This window comes from Cervus canadensis, chromosome 19 (genome assembly GCF_019320065.1).
Source record: "Cervus canadensis isolate Bull #8, Minnesota chromosome 19, ASM1932006v1, whole genome shotgun sequence".
Taxonomy (NCBI): Eukaryota; Metazoa; Chordata; class Mammalia; order Artiodactyla; family Cervidae; genus Cervus; species Cervus canadensis.
This window is the reverse complement of record NC_057404.1, coordinates 22,846,786-22,870,853: the sequence shown is the minus strand read 5'-3', so window position 1 is coordinate 22,870,853 and position 24,068 is coordinate 22,846,786. Positions and strand designations below refer to the sequence as shown.

Here is a 24,068-nt window from a genome sequence, read left to right as displayed (position 1 = left end):
TCCTAATGAGATGGATGAAGCTGGAGCCTATTATACAGAGTGAAGTAAGCCAGAAAGATAAAGAACACTACAGCATACTAACACATATATATGGAATTTAGAAAGATGGTAATGATAACCCTATATGCAAAACAGAAAAAGAGACACAGATGTACAGACTTTTGGACTCTGTGGGAGAAGGCGAGGGTGGGATGTTTCGAGAGAACAGCATCGAAACATGTATATTATCTATAGTGAAACAGATCACCAGCCCAGGTTGGATGCACGAGACAAGTGCTCGGGCCTGGTGCACTGGGAAGACTCAGAGGGATTGGGTAGAGAGGGAGGTGGGAGGGGGGATCAGGATGGGGAATACATGTAAATCCATGGCTGATTCATGTCAATGTATGACAAAACCCACTACAATACTGTAAAGTAATTAGCCTCCAACTAATAAAAATAAATGAAAAAAAAAAATACAAAGAGGTCTCAATTTTTAGGGCATTTACAATAGATTGTTTAAATGCATTCGTAAGTTGAAAGTCATCTACAGATTATGCCCGCTGGCAAAGCCAACCATAATGATTTTATTACCATAAGAGGGATGTAACCATCTACCACCAACAAATCAAACTGCTGTATAAATAAACTGCCTTCTGAGCTACTTACATTAAATAGTCTGCTTTTCTATCTTAGATGAATTTCTAAAAATTATTAAAAAGCCACTTTTTTATCATGTTAAAGTTTGAAGTAGGTTAACAGTTACTTAAAAAGGAATGGTTCAAATTCATAAGCCAGCAATTCAAACACTTACAATCTTTTTAGCGATGACAGTCCCCAAAAGGCACCTGGGTCTATACTACTAATAAGATTGTTTCGGAGGTCCCTGTTAAAGACAAAATAAAAGTTACTTACATCTCAACACTGTTGAGGCATATTGCACTTACCTGCTATACAGAAAACAGCAACGACAGTAAAAGGAATGAAAGGAAACTGAAGCCAAACAGACTAACTAAAATCAGCCCAGTAGTAAGTGGCAAAGCAAGAATTCGAAATCAAGAAATCTGGTTCTGCAGCCATTTGTGTTGGGCAATATAGAATAAAGGTATATGTCAAAAAGATGTGCATCCTAATATTACTCCAACTCAAAGTTATGACTAAATGACAATCTCATACATTATTTTTATAGTCTCTTCCTTAGTATGTTACACTTTAGCTATCAAAATAAATCAGACTGTATTTGTGACAAGCATAATTAAATTAAAAACTTTCAAATCGTTTTCAACACTATACACTCTAAAATTCATGTCATTTCACTGTTAATATTTTATCCTCCCAAGACTTCTACGGCTAGGCTTTCTATAAAACAGTGTGTTATTTCACGGTATATAGCTCAAAACCAAGATCCATCCACCAGTCCTCTATGCAATGGCATCTGAGAGCAATCACAACTGACAGGAGTCCCCATTTTATCCATGTGGAATACATTCCAAGACCCCCACTGGATGCCTGAAACTGAAAATAGTGCCAAATCCTTTATATACTATGTTTTTTTTCTATACTTACATATCTATGACAAAATTTATAAATTAGGCACAGTAAGAGATCAACAATAATTAAATAGAACAAATATAACCATAGGATAAAAGTTCATAAAATCAGTCTTTCTCTTTCAAAATATCTTACTGTACAAATGCAATGCCTTTTCCATTTTCCCAGTGGTACCGAACCCACCTGCCAATATCAGAGATATAAGAGACAAGGGTTTGATCCCTGGGTGAGGAAGATCCCCAGGAGGAGAGCATGGCAACCCACTCCAGTATTCCTGCCTGGGAAATCCCACGGACAGAGGAACCTGGCAGGCTACAGTCCATAGGTTTGTACAGAGTCGGACACGACCAAGTGACTTAACATGCACGCAATGCCTTTTCCCTCAGCACTTACCACACACTGTGGCCGTAACTTCTGCAGTGTGAGATATAACAGCAAAACTAGTACAATTTTTTTTGGTCACAATTTCAGAGAGAAGATTCATTCCTACCACGGATCTTAGCAACCTCAGCATCCAGATTTTTTCTCTCCTTATTACGTCAAGAACTTTCACCATTTAACTTAAATCAAGTGTCAGGTCTTCTCTTCAGCACATCCAAACGGTCAACATCAGTACTCTCATGCTTTGGGGCTGTTACTGAGTAAAATGAGGGTGACCTGAACACAAACTGTGATATCCTGACAGTGGATCTGATAACCGGAATGGCTACTAAGGGACTGAGGAGCAGGATATGCAGGACAAAGGGTTAATTCACGCCCTGGGTGGGATGGTGTGAGATTTCATCACACTATTCAGAACGGTGTGTAATTTAAAACTCACGGATTGTTTATTTCTGTAAGTTTCCATTTAATATTTTCCACCTGTAGTTGACCATGAGTAAATAAAACTGTGGAAACCGAAACCTCGGATGGGGCGGGGGCTGCTGTATCCCCATTCTCCCCTGATGCTTGGCCCTTCCATGCCAGCACACGACCACTAGGGGCAGCAGTGAGCTTCACAGCCAGAGCCTTCCTCTAGGGCAGATTTGGCCTATCACTGAAGGTTCTGCTTGGGCTTCCCTTGTGGCTCAGCAGGTGAAGAATCCACCTGCAATGCAGGAAACCTGGGTTTAATTCCTGTGTTGGGAAGATCTGGAGAAGGGAAAGGATACCCACTCCAGTATTCTGGCTTGGAGAATTCCACAGACTGTATAATCCATGGGGTCACAAAGAGTTGGACAAACCTGAGCGACTTTCACTTTCAAAGGTTCTGCTTGGGCTCAGCTGAAACTCTCCAGTCACCCCACACTAGCGTCCAGCTAACATCTGTAGAGAGCAATCCTCGTGGCCTACTTCCCACAGGCCAGCCAATGGCTGGCCCGCAGTTCAACTCTACTAGACACCCAAAGTGGGCCCATTCATCAGGACTCACTCATAACCTTGTCCACGGGAGGCCTGTGTGGCCTCAGGTCATCTCTCAGAGCACCTCAGGTCAGACTGTGAACAGAAACCCTCCCAACTTCTCTTCACCTGGGAGTCTTTCCCAAACAAAGGCAACATTCCCCCTTCCATGTATGTGTGAGCTTCTGACATCAACCCTCCTAAATATCCATCATTATTCTCATAATTGGACTTCCGAGGGAGCGCTGGTGGGAAAGAACCCGCGTGCCAATGCAGCAGACATAAGAGATACAGGATTGATCCCTGGGTCAGGAAGATCCCTGGAGGAAGGCATAGCAATCCACCCTAGTATTCTTGCCTGGAGAATCCCATGGACACAGGAACCTGATGGGCTACAGTCCATAGGGTCGCAAAGAGTTGGACAAGACTAAAGTGACTTACACCCACCCACAGCACCCCCCACACACACACACACGCACACACGCAGTTGGTGAAACAATGCAGAAATGCAGAGCAAAGGGCAATACAAACCCAGGGTACTGTGTACCTCCCGGGTCCTTTAGTACCTTACTTATTTGAGAAATAAAGTTTTCCTGAAAGCAGATCCTGGACCACTGGTGCCGCCTGTTATCACAACACTGAGGTGACATGTCTCTGGGATCATTTGTCACTCCTGCCCTATCATGGGCAGTCTAGCCTGTGAGAAGCAGCCTAAACTACTTAACAGAAAAATATTCAGTTCACTTCCTCAAGCATCTGACCTGCTTGGTCTCCTGGTGCTGAAGAAAAGGACACCGAGGAAGTCTTACTGCAGTGGACTCAGATCCATGTGCTTCCTGTCATCCAGTGAGGGAGGCACATTCAATTTTACTGACATAGGCTGATGAAAACTCACCGTTGTATGGCCTACTTCATAACATGCTCTTCTTCCTTAATGGCTCATTCTAACTATCAATATAGACAAAGCTGCACCACTAGGACTGGTTCGTAGGCATGTTTCCTGGCAATTTCACAAAACAGCCTGATGAAAGCGGCCCTCTGCCCCTCACAGCACTGGTCAGCCCCTGCTACAAACCCAGCGCTCCCCAGGTGCCATCCACACTGGCTTCCTGCGCTCTCCATTCTGTTTCATACCAGGCGACGGAGGTTGACCAGAAATTCTCAAGAACGCTTCTCTGGAGGCACAACCAGTGAATCCTGGGCACATAAACATCCGCCGACAAACCCTGTTCTGCCTTCTCCATGTCTCACTCCCAACCTTATGCATTAAATATTCTTCTGCAAGCTAGCAGCAAAATTGCAATCCCACTCCACCCACCCTACAAATCAGAGCCAGGTTCTTCTAAATAAAACTGAACCCCCAAGTACCTTGCAATTCTATAAAGATAGGAAACATTCTTTAAACATAGTATAGGGTCAATTCTGGTTACCATTACTTAATAAGTATTTCATTAATCAGAACTCAGATTTTATGTTCCACAAAGATGGGGTCTTTGGGAGGTGGATAGGTCATAAGAGCAGAGACTTCATGAGTGAGGTTAATGCCTTTGTAAAAAAGAGACTCAAACAGCTCCCGCTTCCCCTCCCACAACATGAGAGAGACTGCAGCAAAAAGACGGCCAAGTACGAAGTGGGCCCTCACCGGACACCAAACCTACCAGAGCCTCGATCCTGGACTCCAGCCTCCAGAACTGAGAGATGCTGTTCATGAGCCACCCAGCTCATGACATCTCGTTACAGCGGCCAGAACGGGCTGAGACAGATGATAAATGGATGGAAAAGTCAACCATGGCTGAGAGACAGGATTACACTACCTGACCTTCACCATAGAGCCGTTTCAGTCAATTAGAGCTAGCCACAAAATCATTAGGATATTCACAGCATAAGCACTAATATTTCTCAATAAAAGTAGAAGGTCATGATGTCTGCAATTGACTTTCAAATAATTCAGCAAACATGTATATGTAGGCGCACTCCAATATAAAGGAAAACAATAATGGCATGTTGTTATTAATGACTGAGTAGGTAAATTGGTAATGTGGGAGATTACTACATCATTCTTTCAATTTTCTGTATGTTGAAATTTTTAAAACAAATTTTGTTCCCACTATTTTTAGTCCCATGAATTACAACTAGTCCTCAGGCTCAATTTATTAGTTCTCATCTCCCTGCCCCAGCCCCCCGCCACAACTGACCCCAATTCTTTATTGCAAAAATATGATTTTAGGAAAAAACTGAATCAATGTTTTTGACCTATATAAGCAAAAAAGTTCTGCAAAAAGAAATATACGATGTCAGTTCTATTTTTTTAAAACATATGTTTCGTTTATCAGATTTTAAAGAGTATCTACAACAGGAAGTGATTTAGCTAAAGCAGTACATAAATTTATGGTCAATGATGTACTGCATGTGTTTCTACAAAATACCTCTCATGAATAACCAAGGACTATAATATGATTTAAAGATGCACTTTTTCTTCAATAATAAAAAATCCTTGACATATTATATAATATTTAATAATAGCCATATTAATCAGGCATTGCCAAAAGATATTTATAGTCAAATTCTTTAATACTGCCCTCCTCCTCCCTGCCTTTACCAACCCACAACTTCCCTAGTGAACATGAGTTTAAGTTGGGGATATACAGCTAAATCTGACTGTCGCTTCATTGAAATATAAATGAAAAGGCACACAAGAATTGCATAAACAAAATTAAAGGACTATCTTAATGGTTGTTAAAAGAGCTAAGTCTTTCTTCCCTGGTGGGAGAGTGGATAAGAATCTGCATGCCAATGCAGGGGACGCAGGTTCGATCCCTGGGTTGGGAAGATACCATACCCCGTGGGCAACTAAAGCCTGGGTGCCACAACTACTTTCTCTGAGGCAATCATCACCACCCCTCTCTCTGCTCACAACTGTATCTGCAGCCCAAGCTCACCATTCCCTTGAGTTCCCTATTGCATACACAGCAGTCTGACTCAACACCTATACCTGGACATCTCACAGCCACCTCAAAAACCAACACAGCATCAGGAGCTCTAGTTTGTGCTTTATCAAGTCCTCCCAAGTGATTCTACTGCACACAAAGTTGGACAACCACCAGTCCAAGTGAGGGCACTAGTCTCTAAACAGAGATTATGGGCTTTAAATTACCTTAGATTTAACACTTCCCCGATAGCTCAAGAACAAAAAGGTCTGTCTACTCAGGGCTATGGTTTTCCCAGTAGTCATGTACGGATGTGAGAGCGCCGAAGAATTGATGCTTTTGAACTGTGGTGTTGGAGAAGACTCTTGAGAGTCCCTTGGACGGCAAGGAGATCCAACCAGTCCATCCTAAAGGAGATCAGTCCTGGGTGTTCATTGACTGATGCTGAAGCTGAAACTCCAATACTCTGGTCACCTGATGCGAAGAGCTGACTCATTTGAAAAGAGCCTGATGCTGGGAAAGATTGAGGGCAGGAGGAGAAGGGGACAACAGAGGATGAGATGGTTGGATGGCATCACCAACTCAATGGACATGGGTTTGAATAAACTTCGGGACTTGGTGATGGACAGGGAGGCCTGGCATGCTGTGATTCATGGGGTTGCAAAGAGTTGGACAGTGACTGAACTGAACTGAACTGATATATCAGTTGGTAATGAATCTGCCTGCAACGCAGGAGACTCTGTTTCGATTTCTTGGTTGGGAAGATCTGCTGGAGAAGGGATAGGCTACCCACCCCAGTATTCTTGAGCTTCCCTTGTGGTTCAGCTGGTGAAGAATCTACCTGCAATGCAGGAGACCTGGCTTTGATCTCTGGGTTGGGAAGATACACTGGAGAAGAGAAAGGTTACCCACTCCAGTATTCTGGCCTGTAGAATTCCATGGACTGTATAGTCCATACAGTCACGAAAAGTCGGACACAACTGAGTGACTTTCATTCACTTCCCTACTTCCCCCTTATCCCAACCCCTCATTCCAGCAGCCAGAGCATCCTCTGCGTACAGTGTGTGCGCGTTAAGTTACTTCAGCCGTGTCTGACTCTTTGAGACCCAATGAATCAAAGCCTGCCAGGCACCTCCATCCAAGGGATTCTCCAGGCAAGAATGCTGCAGTGGGTTGCCATACCCTTCTCCAAGGGACTATCCGGACCCAGGAATCAAATCTGCATCTCTTTTGTCTCCCGCACGGGCAAACGGGTTGTTTACCACCAGCGCCACCTGGGAAGCCCCTCTGGGGCTGGGAAGACAGTCAGTCGCTCAGTCGTGTCTGACTCTTTGCGATCCCATGGACTGCAGCACGCCACGCCTCCCTGTCCATCACCAACCCTCGGAGCTTACTCAAACTCATGTCCATCGAGTCGGTGATGCCATCCAACCATCTCATCCTCTGCAGTCCCCTTCTCCTCCTGCTTCCAATCCCTCCCAGCATCAGGGTCTTTCCCAGTGAGTCAGTTCTTCCCATCAGGTGGCCAAAGTATTGGAGCTTTAGCTTCAGCATCAGTCCTTCCAATAAATATTCAGTACTGATTTCCTTTAGGATGGACTGGTTGGATCTTCTTGCTGTCCAAGGGACTCTCAAGAGTGTTCTCCAACACCACAGTTCAAAAGCATCAATTCTTCGGCGCTCAGCTTTCTTTACAGTCCAACTCTCACATCCATACATGACTACTGCTCACAGTAGCTCATAGTAAAAGCCAAGGTCCTTACAATAACCCTCTAGAATCTGTCACACCAATACGTCTTTGGCCTCACTTTGGTCTCCTTGCTGCCCCTCAAACACAAGCAACACGTTTCACAGCACAGCTTTTGCACCTAAAAGTCCGGCTGCCTATAATATTCTTTCCTCAAGGTTCAATCACTTGCTCTAGGCCTTCACACTATCACCATACAAAACTCACATACATAGTGCATAGGTGTGCAAATGCCACTCCCTGTTGTATGTTTGTTTACCCATAGTACAGTCATTCCTTTAGTTCCAAGACCCCCACAAACACCAATATCCAGACATTCAAGTCCTTCATGTAAAATGGTATAGTAGAGTCAGTCCTCCATACCATGCAGGATGGAACCTGGAGCAGGGGGACCTATACTTATGCTATTAATTTGCTTGCTATGTTTATTCTATTTCTCCCCATCACAACAAAAACTCTTTAAAGACAGGACCTTTGACAACAATCCCAATCCTAAGACAGTGTGGGCAATTAATAAATATCTGCTGAACAAATTTAGATTAGCTACTCAGGAAAGAATAATGATTGAGACAATACTTGTACCAAGCCTTGATATCAGACCATTTACCTTTTTAATGATTTTAATTAACATGATACAATCAATCTACATCAGTTATCCATGGCACACACTTTTAAAAGAATGCAAATTAATCTTTTAAAAAAGTAGATCATAACTAGGAAACTAGTTTCCAAGATGTCATAAAGAGGTATTATGTCCTAAAAATAAAAACCCCAAGCCCTAAAGAAAAACTCCAAAGAATCTAAAAAAAAAAAAAAGAGTATGTATATGTATAACTGATTCACTTTGCTGTACACCTTAAACTAACACAGTGAAAATCAACTATATTCAAATAAAAATTTTTAAAGAAAAGCACACACACCACACACTCTGCTACTTTCTTATGAGGGACAAAAGCAAATACAAATGATGGAAAACAAGAAAGCTCCCAAACGGAAACCAAGCATTTGGAAGAACAATCTGGTAAGCCTAAAGAAAAAGGTTCCATTCTAGATGGAGTTTGTAGGAAGGGGTGTGTCCACCCACACCAGTTTTACTTTGTGGGAAAAAAAAAGAGAAAACTAATCCTCTTAAAGAAATCCACTCTTCAACCCAAAAGAACTGCCAAGACGGCTTGCCTTGCAGGTTTTACTCCATCTCTGGGGCACACATGCTAGCTAGTTCAACCCAGCCAGCCCCTACTATTCTACCCCATGCACCCTACCCAGCGCTACTAAGCCCATCTCTTATTCTGCATGGCCTGGCTACAGGAATTTTAAGCCAGACTTTTACAGTTTTGGCCCTAGTCTGAATAATTCCTTGACCTACCACTTGCTTTTTACACCACATCCCATTCTGGGAAGTGTTAAAGGAAGAAGTCTGCTACAGTGTTTTCAGGTAATTTTTGAAAGATTTGAAAATGATGTCATTTATACAAACAAGAAGTCATTTATCCAGCTAGCTCGGTCTTAAGTTGGGTTCCCAGAAGCAGCCCAGGACACCTCTAAAGTACCTCCTGGCAAAAAATAAAATAAAATAAAGTACCTCCTGGCAACCAGCAGGATTCTGCAGAGACAGCGCCCTCTCTCTGCTGACAAACCCCAAACCTATCCTGCCGCTCCCTGGGGAAACCCTTCGATAAACCCTTAGAAAGATGGTCCTAGCCCACACACTTCAGTGGCTACACGACCAGCTCTCCTGCTCCACATCATGCTGGATCCTGGAAAATCTGGGATTTTGCTTCCCCAGGAAAGAGGCCTCAGATGACCCTTTGGATCCAGAACCTTATATTGACTTCACATGATCTTTTTCCCTGTCTCCCCCTCATCCCAGGTAGGAACAGGGAGGAAGGCAAAGACAGAGCCCTTTCCTGGGGACCCACCAACATGTAAGCTCTGCCTACACTCCCTCTAACTCTCCAGTTAGCCCACAGAGTATGCATCAAGGTAAGGAATAATTTTTCACATCTTTTGAAACTTCTTTTCTACACTTGGACCAGGACTTCAGGAACTCACTGGTCAGAACAGTCCTTTTTTCTGTTCTGTTATCCATTCTCCTGAGGCAGAGCAATTAGGAAACAAGGAAGGAAAATATACATGGGTTAATCTAAAACACTACATCACTGTCACAGGCTGAATTGTGTACCCCCGGATTTGCTATGTTGAGGTCAAACCCCCCGGTACCACAATGCTGTCCACACTTCTGATGTGCATGAACCACCACAGCGATCCTGGGGCCACAAGTAACTCGTGCTTCTGAACACAGGCCCACCACAGCACCCTGGAGTGCCCATCGCCCTTCCCTTGGAAAGGGCAAACCTCGCAGACCCCGCCTCACTGAGCACCCATACACAGGGCCTGACACTGTGCCGTGGGAGACAGGGTATCCGTCAGGCACGATGACTTTTCTTACAAGTAACAGAAAACTAAACAGGATCACGCCGCCTCTTACGACTCTTAACAGTCCAGAGGGAGTCCCGCTTTAGGGAGGTCGTGCCAGCTCCCCTCCGCTCACCCAACGGGCAGACCCCACTCTCTGTGCATCAGCTCTGGCCCAAGCCCGCAGCATGGCGGCTTCTGTACCAGAAGTACAACCATCCTTCTGAGGACGGGGAGGAAATGCCTCTCCCCAAAGCCCCAAGCAAAACTCAACTGGATTCAACTGGGTCAGATACCCATTCCTGGACCAGTGACCATGAAATGTGTGTGGATGGTTCTCTCAAGGAAAGGCCTGGACACGAGGTGCGGCTAGCATCCTTGGAAGCAAATGGACAATGTGGAACAAGACAGGAAGCCTCAAATGAAAACAGGAAAAAAAAAAAAATCTGAGAATTAAGCACTACTGTGTAAAGATCATTTCATAGGTGTGTATGTGTACACATATGTGTGTATATACACAATTATATGCACACATGAATGCACTGTTAGGTTAATGTAAACACATTGCTATATATGCATATGTAAATGAGTAGAGGGGAGCTGGAAGGCCCTAATATAACCTAATTTAAAGACATTTGATCTCAATGAAAGGAATAGAGACATATCCAAAAAGACAAAGAATTTTAGATGCTATGTGCTTAAATAACACATTTGAGATGAAAGCAATAAAGTCCTGTGGGAATCAGTTGTGGGAGAAGACACCAAGTGAAATGGTCAAGGAAAGGCCACACGGAAATAGAGAAAGGGAAGAAATGAGAACTAAGAAAATGAGGAAAGTCTGTTATCCAACAGAAACAGAGATGCTCACTGTGTGACCAGTTCCCTGCTGTATCTGAAACGTTATCTGAAGGGTATGAGTAATATGGGAACTGGAAACATGATCCTAGAGTAGCATTCAGCACACAAGCAAATTCAAGATCCACTGTGCAAAATCACCAAGGCAAAAAATAAGTGATACCTGTCACACATCTGGGTCAGAAGCAAAACTAGACCTAACTGTTAGGCAAAACAAAAGGATCATATTCAAAGATGGCTGAATAAAATAGTAAGTTTATACAAAAGTACTTCCCCTTGGATGAGGTTTTTTTTTAATTCTACTGAACTAACTTAAAAGGTACACACATTTCATGACAGAATTTCAAAACAGCACTGAGGCTTTAAAAGCCACAGGTCAAAAATAAATTAATTAATTAATTAATTAAAAAAATGAAATAAAAGCCACAGGTCATCAAACTATGCTGCAGAGTCCATCTTTGTAAGCAAAGTTACATCCACACGGATTTATGTATGCACTGTCCACGGCTGCTTTCTCCAGACAGTGGCATAACTGGGTCACAGTGACAGAGACCGTACGGCCCACAAAGCCTAAATTATTTAATATCTGGCCCTTACCAAAAGCTTGCCCTCCTCTGCTTTAATGTATTGCTTTTTAAAATTCAATTCTGGAAAAAAAAAAAATTCTGAGATGTTTCATGATTGGGAAAACAATTTTATTTTGAAAAGTTGATAGCTTAGTAACAGACTTACATTGGAAATGTAGTAAACAAAATACCAATAAGAGATGATAATAAAAGAATACTCACAATCTTTCAAGGAGACTTAACCCAGAAAATGAGCCATTCTTCAGCTCGGATATTTTATTGTTACTCAGAATCCTAAAAATGACAAAAAAAAAAAAAAGTTAAGTTGCCTAATATATGTACATCATCAATATCAAAGTAACTTAGCTTGTTACGTTTTACTATAGGTAGTCTAAGAAGTCACTTATTACCCAAAGAATTTTTGAGATGCCTGAAAAAATGGAAGCTTCCTTCTCTTTGAGAAACAACCCAAAATAACTAATTTGCACATCTTGTCACATCTTAAATTGTTCTCGTCACCCTAAATCAAGACATTTGAAATAAAAAGTCAACATAAAATAGCTCTAAGTCCAGCGTAAGAATAAAGAATGTCATATACATTTACAAAATTAATTTATATAAACTGAATACCTACTTAAAAACTGGAAACTTAATACAAAAAGAGCTCTACCAAGTACTGACTTGAAAAGAAATACAGGGCTTCCCTGGTCGCTCACTGGTAAAGAATCGGTCTGCCAAAGCAGGGGACACTCACTGGCTTGTTCCCTAATGGAGGAAAAGCTCAGATGCCGTGGAGCAGCTCAGCCCATGAGCCACGACCCCTGAGCCTCCACGTGCCCGAGAGCCCGTGCCGCACAAGAGCAGCCGCGATGAGAAGCCCACACACCGCATCCGGAGTAGCCCCTGCTCACTGCAACTACAGAAGAGCCTGCACAGAAAGACCCGGCACAGCCAATAACAGTAAGTAAATAAAAACCATTTTAGAAAGAGAAATACAACATCTTCTAGATGCCGTTTCAATAATACTGAATATTATTGGCAACTTAACTATGTACATATCTGTATGTGTGAAAATATTACACTTTTTGCACACATTCACAGACACAGGCAGCTGTGCTGCAATACTACAACTCATGGATTACGATGATGTTCTTTAAAAAACTGGAAAGAAAAAAATGATTTAAAAGAAGTCCTGGTCGAGCCACCACCATGGCACAACTTGCCTAAGAGCAGACAATGTGCACATGGTCTTTCTTTGTAACTATGCTCCTTTTGCATCTAGAATGCCAATAAGGAATTTCCACATAGAAGGGGAAAATGTTAAAGCTACCTTACTTGGAGGAGCGGAAACAATGAGATAAAGTAAATGAAAAAACCAGCCTTAGAAGAGTTAAATTAATGGCTCAAGACCATACTAGGAAATGGCAGAGCTGGAACAGGAACCCTGGTACACTTCACTCCAAACCCCCTGTTCTTCAATATACACCACCAGTGCAGGTCAAGAGACACCCTTACTGGCATTTCAGGCAGAAAACTCTCCATTCCACAAGGTGTTGTACAACTTCAGGGGCAGACCCTTCACACTGGGTACAGGCTGAGGGCTGCCCCCATCCAGAACGGGCAACACGGTACATACAAATGTTAACAGAACAACCCTGGGTCAAAAGGTTTCAGGCACTCATTTTCATTTTGTTTACTCTCATCATTCTTTAAAACAAGAGTCCATTAGGTGTATGAAAGCAAGCAAAAAGAAACAGCCATCTGACTGATTTTCTTTAGCTTGAAGTTAAAAACAAAAAAAAGCTAATGTAGATTAACATTTCACGGCATTTTTGTGATAAAGTCAAGCTATGTGTGCTTGAAGTCCAGCTCTACCATGTTCAATTACACTGGTCATGAGCAAGTCACTCCATTTCTCTGTAATACAATTCCTCATTTATAAATGGGAAGAATAGTATCTATTGATACCTCATATAATTCTAGAAAGAAAGCAGAAAACACCTAACACACTCAATGAGTATAATGTTTCAGATTCTATTTCCTTGGTTCTAAGACACACATCTTCCCTCATTTTAATGTTTCTGAAGTCAAAATGTATCTGGCAATCAAAGCATATCACTAGGTAGTACTTCCCCTCTCCTCCAACCTGTTCCTAAAGCAAGGATAAGGCCTGAACTACTGGAACCAAGAAAAACATGGTGATCAAGAACATGCCAATTAAAACATCATTTTCTCTAATTAAAGCTGCAAAAGGACTTTAAGCAAAGTAGTAGGCATGTGCAAAAGCAAACATGGACTTGGACTTGGGCCACAAAGGTCACTGTAACAGCATTTCTCCGGCAGCCACACCCAAGAGCTACCAACCTTGCCTTCCTAAACAGGCAGGGGTCCTGGGCTAACAAGTCACCAAATCTAACAAGAAATATATTCAATGATCTAATTTAAGCATGATTTATACCAAAGAGTTCAGCTTTTGTAAGAGGGGGAGGTAAACAAATGATGGTATACCAAACAACAAAATTGTGCACATCCGTTAAAAAAATGATCCTTTTAAAGGAAACTTGATAAAAAGGAAAATGCTTATAATCAGTTAAAAAGCAAAGAACAAAACTGACACTATTGACTGGAATGAATATAATGTAGAGACAAAAAAGACTTGGAAGAAATATATCACAATGATTACTATCTTGATGATGAGGCTCCTACTTCTCTCTCAGTCTTTATATTCTTGCAGTATTTTGAAATAGCTAGAATGACTTCTCTTTGAAACAGACTTTGATGATAAACCTAAGAATCTTAATTACCAAGTATAGCTTGAAACTGAGCTAATTTTGAGTATATCTTAGAAATAAACATTGAAGTAAGGAATACTTTATTTCTGCTGAGATTAAAAGCTCACATTACATTCAAAAAAGGTTTATGTAGTGACTGCAACTTAAAAGGCAGTAAAAGCAGTGCAAAGAACAACGTGGTTGCTATCTCAAGCTTTTGAGACCTCACCAGTAATAAATGACTCAGTCTCTGACAAGTCACTTCACTTTTCTACGTAGACTTCACTCTTCTATGTAGACTTCAGTTTTCTACGTAGTTTCATCATTTTTAAGACAGAAAAGATTAGGCAAGAATGATCCCCAAGCACCTTCTAACTTCTTTTAATTTTTTATAATTATTTATGTTGTAACAAGCAAAGCTGAAGAAATTGATGGTAACTGAGAATTTACAAGCAATGAACCAAAAGTAAGGAAATAAAGGAAAACTACACAAAGCTACCAAGCTCAGTGCCACCACTATGCTGTTTCTGAATGGAGAATGAAACCTACACACTGAAGTAGCTTGGGAAAAACTGCCAGGATGGGGACTGAATTACTCTCAGTGAGATCTGGTATTGCTTCAGCAAAAGGCCTGTCACTTGCTCAGTCATAAAGGCTTTAGTACGATAAATGACAGACTTTACTGACTAGAGTAAAAGGGAAGATATTTTATCACACTTAAAAAGTTATAACTGTAACCTTAAAAATATAGTTTACAACCTCATGTTAATATATTCAGTCTACATATTATTTGATGTGTTTAAGGATTTTTGCAAGAAAACAGGATCAGTATGAATAAATCTACTCTGCAGACAGTTTTTATATTCAATTTTGAGACAAAGGGACTGTGGAACTAGCAAGTGCATAATATCATGTATCATTATAAACCTAAAACCTATTCATAATCAATATTTTTGCTGACACCTTTGAAATTTCAAACTTTCTAGGAGGTAACTAAATGAAAAATGTAAAACTTGACCAGAGTTATAAAGCTTATATATACTCATTTCTGTTCTATACTAATGATGTTACCACCACATGATCTACAGACAACACTCAGGAATGCTTTTATGGGTTCATGCCTCTGGAATTCAAACACAAAGAGAGTTTGATGTCCACTGGTACCATCTAACCCAGAAACAAGTTAGTTTGGTGTGTAATTTATGCCTGAAACATGAAAAAAGGAATAAGACAAAATGTAGACTTTTTTTTTTTAATCAAAAGGTTACGGAGCAGCAAGAAATAAAAATTCAGCCTTACAATTTCTCAGCTGCATGCCATTTCAACTCCCATTCTGTATGGCAGAAGACAACAGAATCATTTTCCTTTTGAGAGGAACTGAAAATATATTTCAAGAGCATTAAATATTCAGAGCAAACGTTAGGAATATAACTCTTAAAATCAACATAATTTCCTGAAAAAAACAAGATAGTCAAAAAAGATAAATAAGAAAAAAAAAGATAAATAGAGTCAATAGAGTGGGTTAAACGGTGTTCCTCAAAAATGTATGAAAGTGAAAGTGTGAGTCATTCAGTCGCATCTGTCTCTTTGTCACTCCATGGTCTGTAGCCCACCAGGCTCCTCTGTCCACAGAATTCTGGAGGCAAGAATACTGGAGTGGGTTGCCCATTCCCTTCTCCAGGAGATCTTCCCAACCCAGGGATCAAATCCCGGTCTCCTGCATTGCAGGCAGACTCTTTACATACTGAGCCTCCAGGGAAGACTCCAAACGGTATACCAAGAACTTGTGAATGCTACCTTAATTAGAATAAAGGTATCTGCAATGAAGTTAAGGTTTCAAGATAAGACAGTCCTGGATTAGACTGGGCTCTAAACAGAGTAACAAGTGTCCCAGAAGAGAAAGAAAAGAGGACTCAGAGGGGCATGTGAAAACAAGGGCAGCCTCAGAAAGAGGAAAAAGAGAAAATGGAAGGTAGGCAGATATACCTAATATACAGGCATAATAACCAAAGATTTTCCAGATCTAAGGAAAAGTGCAAAGAAAACTATTTTCTTAAATGTAGTGTATTTTTAAAGCTTATTTTTTTACTTTTTAAAATCCACAGCAATGTTAAAAGATACATATTTACAATCACTATCAAAGACAAAGGACTAATTTCCCAAATACTTAAAGAGCTCTTTAAAAAAAAATCCCCAATAGAAAATCTAGCAAAGGCCAACAGATAGTTCATGAAAGTAGACACTGGTGGATCATAACCACATGAATTACAATTACAAAAGAAATGCAGCTTACTAAAACAGGACGCCATAATCACTTATCAGAACGGGGGAAAATGTGGTAACACATTTGGACTCAGAGGGGAACAGCCACTTATTTAGCTATAAATTAGTACAAGCACTATGGAGGGCAAAAGTACAAATGCATATATAATATGTGATCCATTAATTCCCCTTCTGGAAATTTACCCAAAAGACATTCTTTGTTGCTGTTGTTTAGTCAGTAAGTCATGACTGACACTTTTGAGACTGTAGCCCACCCACCAGGCACCTCTGTCCATGGGATTTCCCAAGCAAGAATACTAGAGTGGATTGCCATTTCCTTCTCCAAAAGACAAAGCTGCAAATGTATAAAATATAGTACACGTTAAATATTATATAATTATATATTTAGATAACAAAATTATTCATTGCTCTATTGTTTATAAAAGCTAATTACTGAATATTTAAGTTGGTCCCAGGAATATGGGATTGGTTTAAGTCATCCATTAAATGGATACCATGCAGAATGGGGGTGTGGGGGCATGGAGGTGGTGGCAAGGAAGCTTTTAGCGATTCACACAGATCAGACATACTGAAGACTGAGGGCATATATTTACATATTAAACGGTTCCATCCCTTGACATTTTTGCTTTGCTAAAATAATACTACAAATTGATTTTCTACTAGATTTATCATGTAGAAGAGCACCTGTTATTGCTACATCTTTATCAAGTCCAAGAAAAATAGACAATATGGCTAGGTTACGCTTCTGAGTCACTAACTTACACAACGGGCACACTGCCTAAACCTTTAGGGCCACCTGTGATAAGCTAAAATCAGAAATGTTAACTCCTCAAAAGTGAATGTTTAGTACTTTGCTTCATTTATCCCATTAATGAAAACTGGTTATTTCCCATGTTCTCTTGGGGGCAGCCAAATACAACCCACCACCTGTTTTCTTGACAACCCATGGGCTCTAGGAATGGTTTTTTATGTTTTTTAATGGCTGAAAGAAAACCAAAAGAATAATACTTTATGATACATGAAAAAAATCTATGAAATCCAAATTTCAGTGTTCTTAAAGTTTTACTGCAACACGACCATGCCCGTTTGTTCACATATTGTCTATGGCAGCTTTGATGCTATGACAGCAGATTTGAGCAGTGCTGAAGGAGGCTGGCCAGGAAAAGTCTAAAATATTTACTGTCTGGCCTGTTACAGAAAAAGTTTGCCAGCTCCTATCTCAGCTTATTCTCTGTTTTCAGGCAAATGAAATGCTAATTTCTAAATGAATTCTTCCTACCAAGTAAGAATAAGAGTATCTACTGGATTTCAAAACTCTCCATCAATCTGAATAATCTTTATTTTTAAATCACATTTAATTCTGCAAGGCATCAGCAATTACACACATTTTGCCCCGCATGTTATCAGTCTGTTCATCAATGCATCCTTTTGTTAACTGGATGCATTCATTCATTCCTGCAGAAAAAATTCTGGGTGGTCAAAAAATGTTTTGTCCTCAGTCTGTCACATTATCCTGTTTTAACAGCACTTCTCATTATCTGAAATTACTCTGCTCAGATATTGGTCTATTTATATGTCTCCCATGACAAGGTAAAATCCATAAAGCACAGGGGATCTTTTTCAACTTGACTGTCACCACATACCCACAAAAAAGATCATAATGGTGAACAACTGGAGAGAGTCTGTCTTGCAGCCATTCTTTTCTATGTAGATACACACTCATTCATTCCTCACAAGAACACTATGAAACAGGCACTATTGTTTTTTCAAAGACAGTAACAACAGAAAATTTGCAAGCTGGGCAACTTGCGCAGATTCACATTCAGACCAAGTAGCAGACTGAAGAGGCAAACAGTGCCTGATACATTAGAGACTGATGGGGCTAAGGGGGGTACAGTACTAAGATCTCCCTTCCCGACAGACCTGTGCAGAAGAGCAGGCAATTGACCACTTCCGGCTGCGACTGTCCAGAAGATCCGCCTCAGTTCCGAGCAGAGGCCACCCACCTTGAGGCAATGCCAGTCCAGGACTGAGCTCCGCAGTGATAAGCAGGTTCTCCACCCCTGGTCAGTACAGAGTCCCCAGCGGTTCTGCTCTGCACCAGAGCTTCCGGCCGGGCCGGCCAAAACTTTCCCATGGCTGCAGGGAGTCTGCACCACCCAATCATCCTTTCTTCCCTCTCTTTTCACAGGTTCTAGACTTGCATCCCAATCCAGAGGCTTTCCATAACTTCTGCTTCATCTCCTTCTTCCCCGACCTCCCGAGTTAGTTCCCGGAGTTATTCTTCTAACCCCACTCCGGCATGTGCTTCCCAGAGGACCCAACTGACAAGACACCCACAATATCTGTTCGGTAAATGAGGGAAATAAAATTACGGCTGGTTTTAACGTTCTGTGTTCAAAGACCCCTCTATAAGGAATTAATGATACAGCATCTACAATATCCAAGCACCTAGTCAAACAGATGAGACACAAATTTCAGTCCCATGCTCATTCCTTCTTCTCCAAGACCTATTGAAAAAACTCTGGAGGTGGCGGGGCCAGGAATAAAAAAAAAAAAAAATCTACCAGAATATGCCTAGATTTCTTCTTTTGTGTGCATGTGTATTCAGTTGTGTCTGACTCTTTGCAACCCATTGCAGACTCCTCTGCTCATGGGATTTCCCAGGCAAGAGTACTGGAGTGGGTTACCATGTTCCCCCTCCAAGGGAACTTGCCAACACAGGGATTGAAACCACATCTCCTGCGTGTCAGGAGGATTCTTCACCACTGAGCCACCTGGGAAGCCCCTTCCTCTTTTAATATTGCAGTAAAAGTTGTCTTAATATACTTTTTCCCACATTTTAACCCTTCTAAAATTAGGACCATCTTAAAATGGAAATCAAAAGAAATGTCCAGCTGCTAGAAAAAGGAATAAGTTATCAGTTGCTGTCCCTACTGGCAAATACACAAACTGTGGCTGAATGTGAAGTCTGAATCCTTAATGATGGCTTAATGTTGATACATTAAGGTTTCACTACGATACAGCACTGAAATAAAAAGTCATATAATGGGAGACTGCATATTATATGACAGTCAGCATAATTAAAGGCAACAGAAATGTTAAATCTCCCAGAATTTAACATTTAGGAGAGGCTGGTGGGATTCATTCATGTGTCATGGAGAATGATCACTCAAGCAGCTCACATCTCTCATAAGCTGCCAGCTAATTTATAAGGGAAGCAGTTAAACTTCAATGAAACATGATTCAATGGAGGTGGAGGAAGTTGGTTAAATTAACCAAATAAAAAGTGCAAATAAAACCCTAATATTCTTAACAAACAGCCAAATCATACTGCCAAGTCTAAAGATGCAAAAGAAAAAGTCAAGATCACTTTTATAAAAAGCTCAGTAGTTTACAATACATGCACCATGCTGTCCAATATCTTAAAGTACATTTATCATTTATACACAGAAAAGAAAAGGGGACTGATATAGGGGTAAAATGTTATTAATAGTCAAAACTGGCAAATCTGTGTATAAAATATGAGGGTTCTGCCCATTATTCTTACTCTTTCAACTTTCATGTTTGAAATTATTTTCAAAGAACAGTATAAAAAGTTTTGTATTAAAATGATACTATGCATGACAAGAATGGTCAAGTGATTCAGAAGATCTCTAAATGAGATGGCTGGGTGTCCACTTCAGTACTGAAGAAGTGGTATTTCATGCTGTGGGGAAAAAACGCTGACATTTTTGAGAAATTAGCTCCCTTAGAAAAAGGCTGTTTGGAAACAGGCATCTGACTGTTGATGGCATCTTAGCAGCAAATATTGGCTGCTTTTTCTTCTCCATCTGTTCCTCAAGTTGGTTGGATACAGGCTCTTGTAGACCCATCCTTCACATCTCTCAATTCTTCTTTATAATTCTTAAACCTTCTGCTTTGAATTTTAGAAGAAATCCTCGGTTCAGTTTTCCTGACCACTAATTTTCTGTCTGATGTGGTTCCTATTTTAATCTCGAGCCCATGTGCCACCCCCAGCCGCCACAGTCTAACATTACAACCCCAGGGTTAACGTCTCCAATTGCCTCCTTTTCTCAACAACTCCTTTCCCTCAACAGCTGCTGCTTTCCAGACTTGTCCTTCTCTTGGATCTGAGACTAGGAATTAGACATTTCCTGTATTAACTTCTCCTTGATCATCCTGCTGATTTCCTCTCGCATGCCTGACGACCCATGGTTGCTTGCTCATCTTTACAAATGGGGGTCTGGACCAATGCAGATTCCCCGCTGCAGACGGTTTCTTGGGCACATGTGAAAATAATGGGGAATGAGCAGGAAAGGGAGCTGAGCAAAAAGCGTTCATCTCAAGGCACAAAGTCTAATAATCCTTGGAAGGTAGGGACACAAACCTGGGGTCCTCAATGACAAAAACATCAACTTCTGGCTACAGTCACCTGCTGGTATTCTGCCTGGACAAATCTCCCAGCTTATTGAGAACTCCACTAAAGGACTCTGCTGCAGAGGCGAACCCTACCACCAAGCCCGCTGAGTCAAACTCAGCGAGAGCTGGTTCAGGGCTATTCATTCCTGGCCACCACTCTCCTCCTCACTTCTGCTGCCACTCCCTGGAGTGTCAATTCTTGGGAATCGTCCAGGATCCTGTGAAGAAAAATTCATTTGCGTAGTTACTCCCTCTTCTGTCTCTGTTGGGTTATAAGTTCCCACGCCGTGTAGTTTCACCATCAATCTGATCCCATCTGTTTTATTTATTCCACTGCATCCTCAGTGCGCCCGGAGCACTGCAGCACCTTTCTCAGTTTTCAGCCCCATTAGTTATGGGCCTGCTCATATTTTCATGTTTCTTCTGTCGTTTCCAACAGAATTTTGGAAGGAAAGGAGAAAAAGTAAACAAGTGTGGTTCAATGGATATCCACTGAGGGGGTTGTAAAAGAGTCATTTCCTAAGAGGGGAGGGCTCCCTTCCTCTCCTGCATCCTCTCTAGACGCTACATGACTGGGGTCAGGCTTCCTGTCTGGCCCATCCCGGCCCCGCACACAGGGAGGCTAGCCTTTCCCTTTATGTCGCCAAAACCCATAGAAAAATCTCAACCACCTTTCACTTAGCAGAACGATGACGTTTAATCACAAGGGTACCTGCTTAAAACAATGCCTCATGCGTCCACCAAAGGTAAAGCTCCAGGTGCCCTGTAAACAGGCAGATGTCGCTGAGGAAACCCATCCGTGAGCGCTACAGCCATCTGGTTCAGCATCCAACCGCCAAAGGCTGAGCAAGGGTGGGGAGTCATGTGGGGGGCAGGGGGTGCCAGAGGGAAGCTGCAATTCTGTTCCCTGACCTGGCCACTAGTAAAAGACAAAAAGCTCAACTGAACAACTTTAAAAGCTCTCGCTGGCTTTATTTGGGCTTCCCTGGTGGCTCAGACGGTAAAGAATCTGCTTGCAGTGAGGTGCTGTGCTTAGTCACTCAGTCCTATAAACCTCTGTGTGACCCCAGGGACTGTAGCCCGCCAGTCTTCTCCGTCCATGGGGATTCTCCAGACAAAAATACTGGAGTGGGTTGCCATGCGCTCTTCCAAGGGACCTTCCCGACCCAGGAATCAAACCAGGGCCTCCTGCATTGCAGGTAGATTCTTTCCCAGTTGAGCTACCAGGCAAGCCCCTGCAGTGCAGGAGACCGAGATCTGATACCCTGAACAGGGATCAAACTTGCGCCCCCTGCAATGAAAGCACGAATTCTTAACCACTGGACTGGCAGGGAAGTCCCTGAATAATTTTTAAAAATTAAACAGCAAGTCAAAGATATCACCAGCTAACATATTATTATAGGGTCACAATATAATTTATCACCAGACACTTGATGCTTACATTCACATTAATAATTACAGCAAGACAACAGGTGTTAACCCGGGCACATGGTCATCCTTAATACTCAAATGGTTCATTAAATAACCTTTCACGTTTCCAGGCATTTCTATCAAAGATCTGACATTTTAAGGCCTGCTTTTTCTTATAATTATTTCACAATTTTTATTCAGTACTTTTATAAATAAAAGGGTGATCTGGTGGTTCAGATGGTAAAGAATCTGCCTGCAAAACAGGAGACCTGAGTTTGACCACTGGGTCAGCAAGATCCCCTAGAGAAGGGAATTCTATCCACTTCAGTATTTTTGCCTGGAGAATTCCATGGACGGAGGAGGCTAGTGGGTTACAATCTGTGGGGCTGCCAAGAGCAGACTGAGCAAATTAACACTTCCCCTTTCTTCCACTTAATTCAGTAGTTTTATAAGCAGGAAGGAAATCTATTTTTCTGTTTTTGCATTAAGCAGTAAGTTCGCATGTTATCAAATAGCATTTGGTTAATTAAGAAAAACTAAAGGGTTTTTTTAATGCCAAACTACTGATGAGCTATGGACGGAGGTTCGTGACATTGTACAGGAGACAGGGATGAAGACCATCCCCAAGAAAAAGAAATGCAAAAAAGCAAAGCGGCTGTCTGAGGAGGCCTTACAAATAGTTGTGAAAAGAAGGGAAGTGAAAAGCAAAGGAGAAAAGGAAAGATATGCCCATCTGAATGCAGAGTTCCAAAGAATAGCAAGAAGAGATAAGAAAGCCTTCCTCAGTGACCAGAGCAAAGAAATAGAGGAAAACAACAGAATGGGAAAGACTAGAGAACTCTTCAAGAAAATCAGAGATACCAAGGGAACATTTCATGCAAAGATGGGCTCAGTAAAGGACAGAAATGGTATGGACCTAACAGAAGCAGAAGATATTAAGAAGTGGCAAGAATACACAGAAAAACTGTACAAAAAAGATCTTCACGACCCAGATAATCACGATGGTGTGATCACTCACCTAGAGCCAGACATCCTGGAATGTGAAATCAAGTGCGCCTTAGGAAGCATCACTATGAACAAAGCTAGTGGAGGTGATGGAATTCCAGTTGAGCTATTTCAAATCCTGAAAGATGATGCTGTGAAAGTGCTGCACTCAATATGCCAGCAAATTTGGAAAACTCTGCAATGGCCACAAGACTGGAAAAGGTCAGCTTTCATTCCAATGCCAAAGAAAGGCAAGAACAAAGAATGCTCAAACTACTGGACAATTGCACTCATCTCACGCGCTCAAAATTCTCCAAGCCAGGCTTCAACAATATGTGAACCATGAACCTCCAGATGTTCAAGTTGGTTTTAGAAAAGTCAGAGGAACCAGAGATCAAATTGCCAACATCTGCTGGATCATCAAGAAAGCAAGAGAGTTCCAGAAAAACATCTATTTCTGCTTTATTGACTATGCCAAAGCCTTTGACTGTGCAGATCACCACAAATTGTGGGAAATTCTTAAAGAGATGGGAATACCAGACCACCTGACCTGCCTCTTGAGAAATCTGTATGCAGGTCAGGAAGCAACAGTTAGAACTAGACATGGAACAACAGATTGGCTCCAAATAGGGAAAGGAGTATGTTAAGGATGTATTTGGTCACCCTGCTCATTTAAATTCTATGCAGAGTACATCATGGGAAACGCTGAGCTGGAGGAAGCACAAGCTGGAATCAAGATTGCCAGGAAAAATATCAATAACCTCAGATATGCAGATGA

General features: G+C 41.5%; 1 protein-coding gene across 3 annotated transcripts in view; it reads right to left on the bottom strand.

Moving 5' to 3' along the window:
- Nucleotides 1-24,068, bottom strand: part of ADGRA3 (adhesion G protein-coupled receptor A3) — a 124,302-nt gene that overhangs the window by 78,405 nt on the left and 21,829 nt on the right. For all 3 annotated transcript variants that reach the window (XM_043438198.1, XM_043438199.1, XM_043438200.1), the window contains exons 2-3: nt 11,643-11,714; nt 794-865 (exon numbers count right to left, since the gene is read on the bottom strand). In XM_043438198.1, the coding sequence (XP_043294133.1) occupies nt 794-865; nt 11,643-11,714 (144 nt within the window). The remainder of the gene's footprint in view (nt 1-793; nt 866-11,642; nt 11,715-24,068) is intronic.